Genomic DNA, 14,053 nt, shown 5'->3' on the forward strand with positions numbered 1-14,053 from the left:
ATGTATTATTTGTTTCAGGGGTACAGGTCTATGATTCATCAGTCTTACACAACACATACCCTCCCTAGTGTCCATCACCCAGCTACCCCTCCAGCCACCCTCAGTACAGTATCTTTTTTAATTGTTCAAAGCTGTTTATTTGCTGGCATCTGACATCCCATTCTCCACCAGGTGCACAACACTGTTGTTATACTCTCTCTCACTGTGCTCTGCTTGTTTCATTTCTACCTCTTAAACATCTATAATCATAGCAGATTCCCCCATACCTAACACGGCTAGACTGGTATATTAGGGTAATTAGTTTTTAAAAGTCAGTTGACCTAGGGATTATCATGTTTTTTTTTTTTAGCATATGTGCTGCTGATGCGAGCATGACATAGGGATTATCATAAGTATACTACTTACATTGTATTTTATTTTAACTTAAGAACTTATAAATACATACTTTTTCATTTTTTAAAAATGCATGGCCAAGGCGTATTGGTTCACTGATGGGAGTTTTGTGCCTTTTCTTGTGCATACCACATACCTACAAAATTTTGCCTACCATAACAGATTCAAGTGACATAAGCAAGTTTGAGAAAAGCATATCATTCTCATTCACTTACATTCTGAAGTGTTTTCTTGAGTATGTGAAAGAAAGGTGCAGTGGGTCTGTGTCAGTGGTGAGCCTCATCTGTTATATGTCTTATCAGAGAGATGGTGGGGGACTGCTATTCTGAAACCCAAATCTGATGTTATCCCCAGCTTCAGACCTTTTGATGCCTGCCACTTATGTATAAGATAAAATCATGGTACTACCCACAGCATAAAAGGCCCCCACTGTATACAGGATAAATGCCCAACATGCAAGATCTGCTGTGATACTGCTTCCTTCTAGCTTGATCTTTACTGTTCCCATCCTCTCTTGGAAAACTGTGACTCCTTAAGTATACCAAGACATTTAATGACCCCATCCTTCTATAGCTTCTGTTGTCTGTCTGATAGAGCTACTGTTGTCTGTCTGATACACAGTAAGGCCCCACCAGCTGCCCCAAACAAAGGATTGTCCAGCCCACAATCAAAATGTTGGTTGTTATCACCATTGAGAGACCCTTGGTCAATTGTATGTTATAGTCCTTTATAATTCTGAGATTCTCTGATTATAGGTTCTCTCTTTTTCTGAAAGTAAGGAATTCTTTGGAAATTGCTTTTGTGAGTTTTAAATTTCTCCTCGTAACATGTTTTCATATCTTAATACCTATGCATTCTTTGAATTAGAACCACTTTTTCTTTTCCTGCTGTGAGCCTTGTCATGTATTAAAATCACTGTTGAAATGAGTTTCATTGTCTCCAAGGAGAACTAGGAACAGTATAATTGTTATTCAAGTTCTGCTTGAAATTTAGGAATTTATTAGTTATTGTATTTTCATAGGGAAAAAAGCTCATATAGCTTGATACCTTGGGGAAGGATTTGGGAACAGAATCTCACAGAAAATTTAAATGAAGAAGATACTTGCCATTTTTGTGGAATTGGGATTTTTACCAATAACTGTTTTTGAATGCCAGTGGTGTTATTGTTGACAGTTCATATTCCTTTCCTGCCCTCCAGTCTTAAATCTGGTGAGGCAGGTTTGTTTCTATTGTGTATCAAGTTGCATTCCTTCATAGGGAGCCAAGTGGTTAGATTTATGACCTTGATCTGCCCTTGTCTTGTATCAGTGGTCATTGCACTGATTTCCCATAAGTGCATATATGATTAGCATACTGCTTTTTTGTTTTGTCTCCTTAACAGACTCACTTCTAATAAAACTATTTTGTTTTCAAGATTTTAGAAGTAAAGAGCTGTTTAAATTATTCCTTGAATCAGTGCATAATTTCAGTGTGTGTGTTCAGTTACTGTTCATCTCTTAATTTTGCTTCTGTTTCTTATAAATGATTTTTACAAAGAAAAACGAAAATGGAATCATTTGAATTGGAAGAAAAACTTTTTTTTTTAAAGATTTTATTTATTTGACAGAGTGAGACACAGTGAGAGAGGGAACACAAGCAGGGTGAGTGGCAGAGGGAGAAGCAGGCTTCTCGCAGAGCAGGGAGCCTGATGCGGGGCTCCATCCCAAGACCCCGGAATCATGACCTGAGCCAAAGGTAGCAGCTTAAAAACTGAACCACACAGGTGCCATGAAAAACAATTTCTTGCATTAAGTAGTAAAATGTTAGTATTCCCATCTTAGAATGAAGTAACAGCCACAGTATAGAACTGAAAGAACTTTCTACATGGGCTAATAAATAAGCAGACAACTTTCTTTATCCTTCAGTCATATCCATCATGTGTTTGTAAAGTTGGAATCCCGCATCATGACTGTTTGTAGCTTGTTTTTCTTCCATGGAATGCTGTCTTTTGCTTCATTATGTAGGTTCCAAGTTTTTAGTAAGGTTTTGGATCCTCAAATATTTGAGTGTCTTTTCCCAGAACTCATAAAATTATAGTGGTTAAAAAATACCTCTCCATCTATCTTGGCTTAGAGGATGAACAAAGTACTTAAACTTCTCAGATGAAAATCTTCAAAATACAAATGTTCTCACAAGGACTTAGTATTTTCTTCTGTAAATGATACAGTGCATTTTTGTACTTGAGATTGTCCTTAGAATCCTCTCAGTCTTTCAGCTCAAAACCAAGATATATATGAAAGAAAAATTTTGAATGATAGTTAAATCTTAAATCCAGGCTGCATTGCCTCCAAAGTGTTTTGTGGGTACTTATCTCTTGAATAGAGCATGAAAATAGAGCATGAAAGGAATTTTGATTTCTAAAGAGTTTGTTTAATAGACATGTTTCATTTGTTTAGAAAGGCGTGTGCACTTTGCCTGCCTACATTAGCTACAGAAGTCTGTGCCCTCTGTTTCTGAGCTCTCCTGTCTTTATCTGAAAAAAAAAAAAAAAAAATGCAAGTTTGCTCAGTAGTACTGTCCAGTCTCATTTTTCTTGCTGTTGATTTTTCTGTCAAATGATGTATGCGTTGCATTCAATAGGAACACATCATAAAGTCTGGGCAAGTGGGCATGGGTTGATATCCTTCTCTCTTGACCTCTTGAGCACTGGCACTTTTTAAAAAATGACACTAGCAGGAATCTCTAGGTAAGGCTTTTTCAGATTATAATCAATGCCTTAAGTGACAATGCATGAATATAGTGAGTCATAACTAGAGATGACTCTTTGATGTGTTATGTGACTTTAAAAATACAATAAATACAGCTCATAAAATTTTTTGATACTTTTATTTTGAGAAAAGGGTTCTCATAATGCTCTTAAGAAAGAGGTAACATTATCTTACTTTTAGCAGCTATATACCACAGATGAAAAAATAGGATTTTAATCTCTTGGCTGTTTCATCAAGCTTATCTTTGGTTGGACTTGTGTTTTTTGAATGGTGTGTTTTGAGATTCCGTAAACCAAGACATTCTTCCTCCTGTTGTGTTTAAATGACGTTTAGTAAAAGAAGATTTCTCTTCCTTAGGATTATGCCTCTTGGTTCTTCAGAGCCTGGATAGAGCTGGATAGCTTGATGTGTGGTTGTTTGCTGAGTTTCTTCATTGGTTCATTTGTTCAATATTTATTTAACAAATATTTATAGAGTATATACTGTGTGTCAGGCATTTTGTTACAACTCTATCTGGTATTTTTTTTTAATCATTCCAGGACTGATGAGGAATATTTTAATATCTCAAGATGGTGTTAACTTGGGATCATGTGTTTTCAAAACAGAAGCACCTGGCTCATTGTATTGTTCCACTCTGAGGCAACATTGGGGGGCCAACATCCCCATCCTTAAGCTTGTAAGGATCATGATGCTTGCGAAGCTATTTCAGATGTTTTGTGATGGTTCATAACCACTGCTTGCTGCCTGCCTGTCCTAATCCCCTAAGTGATGAGGAACTCTTCTGTGAGCCTCTAGTCCCTGGTGAAGCTCTTTCAAATGTCACCACTTTCACCCACCTGTCACCCATTGTACCAAACCCATACTCACTTAAAACCACGTAAGCTACTTACGTGAGAGTTGCAAATTCCGTGTTTTATTAGATATTGTCATGGACTTAGTATGTGATCAGTAGGCCTTATTAAAACTGTTATTTTAAAAAATATACTTAGAACTAGATCAAAATTGCTACTTTGGATGCTATATAAGTTGACAAATCATTTCCTTTCATAGAAATGTGGGAAGATACTGCTGCCAGCCATTTTACTATCAGCAAGGCTTTTGAATTGCTTCTAACAGTAGTGGCTTGTGTTATACCCTGTCACAGAGAGACACCTTACCTCACGTCTCCCAGTAGGTCTCTGGCAGAAGTATAAATGAAACATTGGAACGTAGCTTTACCATAAGACAGAACAGCTTACAAGGTTACATTTTGCTTTCCCTTTGTCTTCTCTTTCTTTTTAAAGGAGTGGTGAATGTGTTGCTAACAACTCCGCTCTGGGTGGTAAACACCAGACTGAAACTACAAGGGGCAAAATTTAGGAATGAAGACATTGTACCAACCAACTACAAAGGTATTATTGGTAAGTGTTTGTTGGGTGAGTTCCTATTTAAGGAGTTTCTTTTCTCTCTCTGTCTGGAATTTATTGCCACAATAATGCTGCATATCAGACGGCCTCAAATCTCCATGTCTAACAGTAAGCATTTGTTTAGCTCATGTGTCTGTGGATTGACAGAGATTTGACTCATCTAGGCTGGGATCAGTCTACACATATTCTTCTCTTGGTGATGGCAAAAGCACAAGAGGACACGTCCAGTTGTAAAACCCCCCGTTTGCCTCTCATTTGCTAACATCCTCTTGGCCAAACCCAACGTCAGGAGGTAGAGAAGTATTCTGTTCATAGAGTGTTGGTGGGAGGGGGTCAAGATTTCTAAAGAATAATCTACACTCTTCCTTTTTGCTTATTTTTTTTAAAAGATATTATGTATTTATGACAGAGAGAGGTAGCAAGAGATAGAATATAACCGTGCGGGAGCTGGAGAGGGAGAAACAGGCTCCCTGCTCAGCAGAAAGCCTGATATATGGGGCTCGATCCCAGGATGCTGGGATCATGACCTGAGCTGAAGGCAGATGTTTAGTGACGGAGCCACACAGGCGCCCCTACACTATTTCTTTTAATGATGTCTTTGGATAAAGTTATCATTAATATCTCATGACTTTTAGCTTAATAATACTACGTTACCTGGTTCTCCTTTCCCATGTGTCCATCTTTGTAATGAGAATAGTGGTTTTCTTAGAAGCCATATCCTAAATAATGGATCCCAGGGTACTGTCTATTATTGTCCTGGGCTTTGCTGTGAAACACATGGGCTATAAGTTCACAATTCTCTGTAAGACAGAGTTCTCAGTCATGGTGGTGGTGATTACTTAGGAAAACCTGACCGTCTAATGCCAGATTGTCAGGAAGAATTGCTTGTAATTTAAGTTGGTCTCTAGGTAATGTGACTGTCAGTGACTGATGATTATCAAGAAGTAGTTACCTGATGAACATGCCCCTAGACTGTCATTGCATGAAGGAAATTTTAATAGAACGGTTCTGATTTGTGTTTTGGGTACATTTGAACAAAATTCACATTGTGTTCTCCAGTTAAGGAATTGTAGTCAAAAGTCCTTGATTTCTTGCTTAGATGCTTTTCACCAGATCATTCGAGATGAAGGAATCTTGGCTTTATGGAATGGCACATTTCCTTCCCTGCTGTTGGTCTTCAACCCTGCCATCCAGTTCATGTTCTATGAAGGTTTAAAACGGCAGCTTCTAAAGAAACGAGTGAAGGTAATCCCTGATTTTGAAAGCAACAGATAATAATCTCTGACACTCTGTTATTTGGATTGATGTGGTTTGCTCTCTCTTTGCTTTCCAGCTTTCTTCTTTGGATGTGTTCATCATTGGTGCAATATCCAAGGCGATTGCTACTACGGTCACCTATCCCATGCAGACGGTACAGTCCATTCTGAGGGTGAGTGCTGGCGGTCTTCCTGCATTTAGTCAGACAACATTCGGAAGTACATGGTTTCTCTGTTTAAAGCAGTGTTAATAAAGCAATAAAGTAGTCAGTTGGTAGGCTATACCATTTTTCCATTTGTTTGGTCATTGTAGACTGGCTATCAGTTGGTTTCCTATTTGGTTTGGAACAAAGTTTACATTTGTAATTTCTTAGGTAACATAGTATCTCAGAAAACCCAAATGTGGGAGGAGGTTCTTTAATTACTTTAGGAATTTATAAGCTTGTTTCTTTCTCATTTAAGTTGACTTGCTTAGGTTAACCATACAAAATCAGAAGTTGATTTGTTTAGTTCATTCAGGAGGAATTGATTTAGTTTTCCTGAAGTACTTTGAAATTTCTGGGTTTTTTTTTTTCATTCAGTTATTTATGAAGGTAACAGAGGAAAGAATGACAGATAAATAAGCAAAATAAATAGGTAATTATAAGTTGAGAAAAGAGCTATCATGGAGGTGAACTGTGTTCTGTAATTTAGTAGAGAGGGGCACGGTGTGGATCTTCTTAGCGTGATTAAGGATTGAGCTCCTCTAAGGATGTGTATATAAAAATCAAGACTTAAAGGAAGATAAGGACCCAGTTGTCAAAGAGCATTCTAGGTAGAGGGAACATGATATGCTAAGAGCTTGGCGATGACTGAGAACTGAACAGAGGCCACTCTGGCTGGAGAGTGGCTCAGGATGAGATTGGAAAAGTAGCAGGGAAGGCTATAGGTGAGGATTTTAGATTTTATTCTCATCTGAGTGGGAAGGCTTTGAAGGGCTTTAAACTAGGGAGCAATGTGATCTGATTTACAATTCGAGAAGATTCCTGTAGCTGTTGTGTGGTGAATTGGTCCTAGGGCTAAGAGATAAGGGTAGGGGGGCGATCAGGAAAGGACGCCATTTTCATAGTCCAGGTGAGAGGTAGTAGCAGTGGAGAGGAGAGATAAGACGTGGACAGATTCATGATCTCTTTTGAAGAAAAAATTCAAAGTATTTATTGATAGATAAAATGGCGGTGATGGTGAAAATATCTCAGTTCAAAAAATTTATTACCTTCTGTTGAAAGTGTTTCTACTGATGTGCTTTTTTAAATTGGTATTTAATATAAGGGAATTCGGTAGCATCTAAATAAATGTATTTTGATACTTTTATAATGTAAGCATATAACGTGACAAGCTTAGGCTGCAGTGGTTCTTATTGATTAGTGTTTATCAGAACTTTCTAAAGGACTGGAGGGTAAGCCATACTATCAGTATCTAAATCTTCATTGTGGCCATTTTTGTTTTCGTTTGAGGTAGTTTTTTCCCTATAATTCTCTGAAGTAAAAATTCCCATGCTTGCTTCATTGAAAAATAATTTTATTTATTTATTTAATCCTTCCTTCATTCATTCAATTTATTTGAGAGAGAGAGCAGAGGAAATGGGAGAGGAGGAGGGACAAGGAGAGAATCTGAATCAGACTCTATGCTGAGCACAGATCCTGATACGGGGCTTGATCCCATGACCTGAGCCAAAACCAAAAGTCGAATGCCCAATCGACTGAGCCACCCAGGTGCCCCCAAAAATATTTATTTTCACTTATTTCACTAAAAAAGAGAAAATTCATGAAATCTACATAATTGGATATTTTTATTTTTTATTATTATTTTTTAAAGATTTTATTTATTTACTTGACAGAGAGAGAGAGAGAGAGAGAACACATGCATGGGGAGTGGGAGAGGGAGAAGCAGGCTCCGCGACAAGCAGGGATTCCCAACGCGGGGCTCCATCCCAGGACCCTGGGATCATGACCTGAGCTAAAGGCAGATGCTTGACAACTAAGCCACCCAGGCGCCCCTCGGATGTTTTTGTTACTGTATACTATAAGACATTACTCCAACATAATTTCCTCCGCAGGTAGAAATTCATCTGTTTTTCTTCTTCCCCAGTTTGGACGTCACAGACTAAACCCAGAAAACAGAACACTGGGGAGTCTTCGGAATGTTCTTTATCTTCTTCACCAACGAGTAAAGTGAGCTTTTTTTTTTTTTTTTAAGATTTTATTTATTTATTTGACAGAGACAGAGACAGCGAGAGAGAGAATACAAGCAGGGGGAGTGGGAGAGAAAGAAGCAGGCTTCCTGTTCAGCAGGGAGCCCGATGTGGGGCTCGATGCTCGCATCCCAGGACCCTGGGATCATGACCTGAGCCTAAGGCAGAAGCTTAACGACTGAGCCGCCCAGGTGTGCCATAAAGTGAGCTTTGTAGATGCTTCACATTCTGTCCTTTCAGCAGCCATCTCTGCCAGGGAGTAGCCGGATCTGCTTAACTTGCACTACTGCCTTGGCGGTGGCAGCCTAGAAACCTCTCCTTGTGTGCTGTGCTCAGACGTTTCTCATTTTAGGGCAGCATTTGGGGAAGTTACGGAAAAACTTCAGGTCTTTGTAACTTAGAAATGTACAGAACTAACTCCTTTAGAGAAGGAAGCCTCCTAGTGTAGAGACTGTTCTGCGATAGTAGTGCTGCTGTCAGTGGCATATCCTGTGAGCAGTCTCGTAGATAGAAATAAACAGATATTAGAGAGTAGTAGTCATAGAAAGGGGGGTTAGGAAGAGTAACAATAATTATTGTAATGATGACAGCAGTGCTGTTGATGGTAAGAGTAGCTAACATTTTTGAGTGTTTGCTTTGTGGTAGACCCTGAGCTCCATGCTTCAAATGGGTAATCTCACTTTATCCTGACAGTGGCCCTATTTAGAGATTCACACTTTTTTACAGATTCCTGAGATTTAGAGAATCTCAGGGGTGTGAAGTAAGTCAGGGGCTTCCTTTGAAGCAAAAGCTGCTATAACTTTATTACTGTCCCTGGATGTTGAAAGTAAATAAATTTATTATAAAACAGAATATGCTTGGGATAAAAGAAAAAATCAAAGATAAAGAACTGGCATAAAGTTAAAACTAAATGCTCACCATACCAAGTATGGGCAAGAATGTGGAGCAACCAGAACTTTGTGTGCTGCTGGTGGGAAAATAAAATGGTCCAATCATTTTGGAAAGTTTGGTATTTTCTTCAGAAGTTAAACATCCAACTATCATAGGACCTAGCCTTTCCTCTCAAGTTATATACCCAAGAGAAATGAAATATGTCAGTGCAAAAACTTGTACACAGATGTTAATAGCAGTTTTATTTTTAAGAGTCAAAACCTGGAAACAATACAAATGTCCCGTCACTGGGTGAGTAGACACACAAGTGACTATCTGTCTACATAGCGCATAAGAAAGGACGTACTAATACATAGAACAGCATGGATGGATTTCAAAATAATTGTGCCAAGTGAAAGAGGTCAGACAAAAAAAAATTCATACCATATGATTCCACTTATATAAAATATAGAAAATGCAAATATAGTATTCCCCCCCTCATCCACAGTGTCCCTTCCCATGGTTTTCAGAGATCCACTGTCAACCACAGTCTGAAAGCCCATGTTCTTTCTTCTGACTTAACGTCAGAAGATCAGTAGGACCTAACCATGTCACAATATCTGCATTGTTCACCTCACTGCATCTCAATTCGTCCAAACTAGAGAGAGAGGGAAGACCACATTCCCATAACTTTTTTTTTTAAGATTTTATTTATTACAAAAAAAAAGATTTTATTTATTTATTTGACAGACAGAGATCACAAGTAGGCAGAGAAGCAGACAGAGAGAGGAGGAAGCAGACTCCATGCTGCGCAGAGAGCCCTATGGCAGAGCTTGATCCCAGGACCCCGGGATCATGACCTGAGCCAAAGGCAGAGGCTTTAACCCACTGAGCCACCCAGGCGCCCCTCCCATAACTTTTATTACAGTATATTGTTATTCCATTATTAGCTATTGTTGTTTTGTTGTTAGTCTCTTCTTGTGCCTAATTTATAAGTTAGACTTTGGATAGTTCTGTATGTACAGGGAAAAAAAAAATGGGTTCAGTACTAACCACAGTTTCAGGCATCCAATCTGAACATATTCCCCTGGGGATAAGTGTTGGCTATGAGAGCCTGCTTCTTTGATGAAGGAGTTGACTTTTATGAAGAAAACCTGTTATTTTTTTTCAAACCTCTTTTCTTTCAGGCGTTTTGGAATCATGGGACTCTACAAGGGCCTTGAAGCCAAACTGCTGCAGACAGTCCTCACCGCTGCTCTCATGTTCCTGGTTTATGAGAAACTGACGGCTGCTACCTTCACAGTTATGGGGCTGAAGAGTGCCCACAAGCACTGAGACACCTCACACTGCGAAGTGCAGAAAGATGCTCCAGATGGGGGGTTCCTTCTGTGTGAAGGGAAGTGATTCTCTTTTTACTCTTGCTGTGTAGACCATGAATTTTACCGTCATTGGCTGGAGAAGCATCGAAGGGTAAACATGGGATATAGCCAGCTGGACCTGTCCACAACTTAATTTTTATGATGGCTGGTTGAATTTTGTGGGGGAGGTTAGTCTAATGGTCATACAAAAAAAACACAAAAAACAAAAAACAAAAAAAAATTACTGAAAACCTGAAAATGAAAATTTGTGGGTGTTTATTGTTTTTCTTAAGGCAAATGGACTGTTGCTCTCATGTGTAATCTTTTCCAGTTAAAATCTTTCTGAAATTTACCAGCTGTTCTTTTCCTCTGAATTCTCCCCCCAGATTCTAGGGACACATTTAATATCATATAATCCTCCTCATATACTTTTGTATGTTTTAATCTTGGTATTTTCCTCACTAAAAATACTGTGATTGTGCCGCAGGCATGACTATTTTTGTTGAGTTTTCCTCCTGCTTAAGGAAAGGCGTCTTCTTTACTACATGAGCTATTTATTTTGTGGGAAAATGAAAATGACTAATCCCAAGTGATTCTCTTATATACTATTTGTGAACATCACTTATTCATTAGTATTTGACATAATTAAAAATATTTATTTTGAATCACCCCTTGCATTACAAAAGGCTTGAAGTTTTTATGTTCATCCATAGGAGCCCCATCAAGTCAAGCCCCAATAATAAACTGTCAACACAAAAGACATTTTAAAAAGTTGCCCTTTGTTCAGGTACCATATTGGGTTTACAGCCAGCTCGTAAAAATCGTAGAAGAGGGAGAAGGAGCAGGTACCTTGTTTAGGCTCTGGAATATTCTCTCCTTTTACAGAGTCCTGGTGGAGGATCTCTCTTTCAAGAATAAACATCTGATTGAGGTTATTTCTATTTGGAAACATTTCTTACTGTCCTACTACTCAAAGTGTATGCATCAAGCAGCAGCACTGACATCACCTGGGAGCTTCCTGGGCACGCGGTCCCAGACCTTCTGAATCATTGTCTGCAGTTTAACAAGATCCCCGGGTGATTCACACTCACATTCAAGTTTGAGAGACCTTAGAGCCCCTGACTCAACAGAAGCTGTGATTGGTTTCAGTGATAGAAACCAAGATAAAGATTTTTCTCAAAGGAAAGTTGGACTAATGGATCAAATAAACAACCTCTGAGAAAACCGAGTGCCCCACCTCAACCTTTACCTTCGCCTCATAGCACATGTGAAGCTGGTTGGACTTTTATTGTGCAGCTAGGGGTGAATTTAGGCCTCTCAAGCCACCCAAGAAGCAAACTCTGATCATTTGAGAATAGCTCTTTGGGTTCCTGTAACTTAATTCTCGTCCCTATAACAAAATGACAGGTTTTTCATTTATAAATCTAATTCGGTGCGAGTCATAGAAGGGAACAATGAAGTGTCTATGGACTGCAGTATTTAGTTCAATATTGAAAGTGGAAATTTCTTTCTCTTATTTCCTCTCTGGTCCCTGTGGTAATTTCAGAATATGTGATTATCAAGCTCCTAATAATTAGAAGATGTTTGTGTTGTTCTAGAAAGCAAGAATTAGGAGGGGCTCCTAATCTGGGAGCTAGGCTGAACACTCATCCCCTATTGAAGACAGAGAATTGGCTCCATTACTACTTTTTATTTTACTATAAAGTTTGTGTGTGTCTGTGGCAAGGGTTGGGTGGGAAGCACAAAACTTACTTTTTTATACAGGAGAAGAATGATCATAAAAGTGCAGTGTGTGTGCTTTTGTTGCTTTAATTAGGCAATTCACTTTGGAAATTGAATTTTGAGCTCAGGTTGGTATGTTAGAATAATTTCCAAGTCAAATTATATAGTTAAATGAGATGTTTACAATGTGAAAATCTGATGCTTTTTTCTGATTTTATGAGCGAACAATTTAATACTGAGGTTTTATGCTCCCTGTGGAAGCTTACAGACTCACTAGTTGAAACTAGGTAATGACTCATCCAGTTTTGTAAAACCTTTGATTAATAATAAGTTATTTGAGAAACTAAGGAGCTGAAGTGTATACTGCAGAAATGGAAATTTTTGTTTTTGATTCTTCATCCAGCTTCTCTAGAATGAGGATAAGTGCCTTTGGGGTTATATTAGTGTCACTGCAGTAGAAAATTTAATTTCTGTAAGTATTTAATCTGTGTTTTGAAGTGGACACTGATGTTTCTACCCTCATCTGTTTTACAATTAAGTTTGAAATGCAGAAGTAGGATTGATGGTAAGAACATCAGCAGTGGGAGCTAGAATCTGGGGTTTTATTCCCAGCTCGACCACCGGCTGACCAGCACATTAAGTCATCTTATGCTTCAGCTTTCTGATGAGTGAAGATAATACTTAGTACCCACTTGAGAGGATGTTTAAGAGCTAATGATGTCAGCTAAATCCCTTTGTGATCGCCAGAGAGGGAAAATCTGAGTGAAACTTTGATCATGTCTAGGTTTACGTAGCAGTTTCTCTTCTTAAAGCTTCAGCACTTTCTCATCTTAAAACTCCCATGTCTCTGTGAAGGACGAGGAACAGTGTCCCATTTAAGGTACAGGGAAGTTGAGACAGAGCTATCAAATGACTTGCCTGGTTGGAACCAGGACAAGAGTTGAGTTTCCTGCAGTCAAGTGTAAGGATGGAAAGAATGGGTTCTGGAATCAGACCCAGGTTCAACTCTGGCCCCACTCCTTACCAGCTATAAGAACAAAGCAATTAGTGAACTTGTGGAAAACTCAGTTTCCTCAGCTGTGAAATGGAGGTCTTGGTAAACTACCAGTGATTATGAGGGTTAAAAAGATGATTAAAAAGATGTACATAAATTGCTTAGCACAGTGCCTGCTACGTGAGAAGATCTAGATAAATGTTAGCAACGACTTTTATCATAACATGATTATTACTGTCGAGGGGGTGGTCATTTGAATAGATCACACCAGGGAGTGGAAAGCACCCTGGGTTTTGAGCCAGACCTGGGTTAACATTTTCATTCTATTGCTTAAGAGCATCCTAGCCACAGACGAGCTTGCTCACCTTTCTGAATCTGTGTCTTCATCTGTCCAATGGAAATGATTACCTCACAAGGCCATAATATATGTACAGATATCTATATAAAGATATAAATATCTTTAATCCTCAGAACCACCTTACAAGGTAATCCTTTCTTTTGGACAGATGGAGAGATATATATGTGCATCTGGCACAGTACATGAAGTATATATGTGCTTAATGCTGTTTTTTATACTGAGCTATAGATAACATTGTATTAGTTTGGGGTGTACAACATAATGATTCTATATATGTGTATATTGCAAAATGACCACCACAATAAGTCTAGTTAACATCTGTCACCAAAACATCCATCAGATAAATGCTATTTCAACCAAGAAAATCAGGTAGGTTTTACTTTGGGGCAGCCTTTCCTCTTTCCATTTGTTTGAATTGTGACTGTTTCTTTTCTGGGAGCCTTATCAGTATATCTCCTCGAGAGAGAAGGCAAAACCATTAATTTCATGTTTTGTTCAATTTTCAAATTAAGCCCCCCAAATATTGATCAGTTAAACAGTAAAATACAAACTGGTTCAACAGCAGAAAGTCACTGGCTGAGTTAGTGTCTTATCTTGGCTCTCTGGAAAAGCTAAGAGAAGAGTGCCTTCATGGAGCCCAATACCACACATCTAAGGAGAGCCCTCCCTCTGGGCGCATGAATTACTTACCTGGCAAATGTTGAATGTCAGCAGGATAC

General features: G+C 38.7%; 1 protein-coding gene across 1 annotated transcript in view; it reads left to right on the forward strand.

Annotated features, from left to right (window-relative positions):
- Window positions 1–10,928, forward strand: part of SLC25A17 (solute carrier family 25 member 17) — a 41,777-nt gene extending 30,849 nt beyond the window's left edge. Inside the window, exons 5-9 of the mRNA XM_080810016.1 lie at window positions 4,424–4,540; window positions 5,646–5,791; window positions 5,880–5,975; window positions 7,930–8,012; window positions 10,090–10,928. Of these exons, the coding sequence (XP_080666142.1) occupies window positions 4,424–4,540; window positions 5,646–5,791; window positions 5,880–5,975; window positions 7,930–8,012; window positions 10,090–10,237 (590 nt within the window). The 3' untranslated portion in view covers window positions 10,238–10,928. The remainder of the gene's footprint in view (window positions 1–4,423; window positions 4,541–5,645; window positions 5,792–5,879; window positions 5,976–7,929; window positions 8,013–10,089) is intronic.
- The last annotated feature ends 3,125 nt before the right edge of the window (window positions 10,929–14,053 follow it).

Source organism: Martes martes, assembly GCF_963455335.1.
Source record: "Martes martes genome assembly, chromosome: 8".
Classification (NCBI taxonomy): Eukaryota; Metazoa; Chordata; class Mammalia; order Carnivora; family Mustelidae; genus Martes; species Martes martes.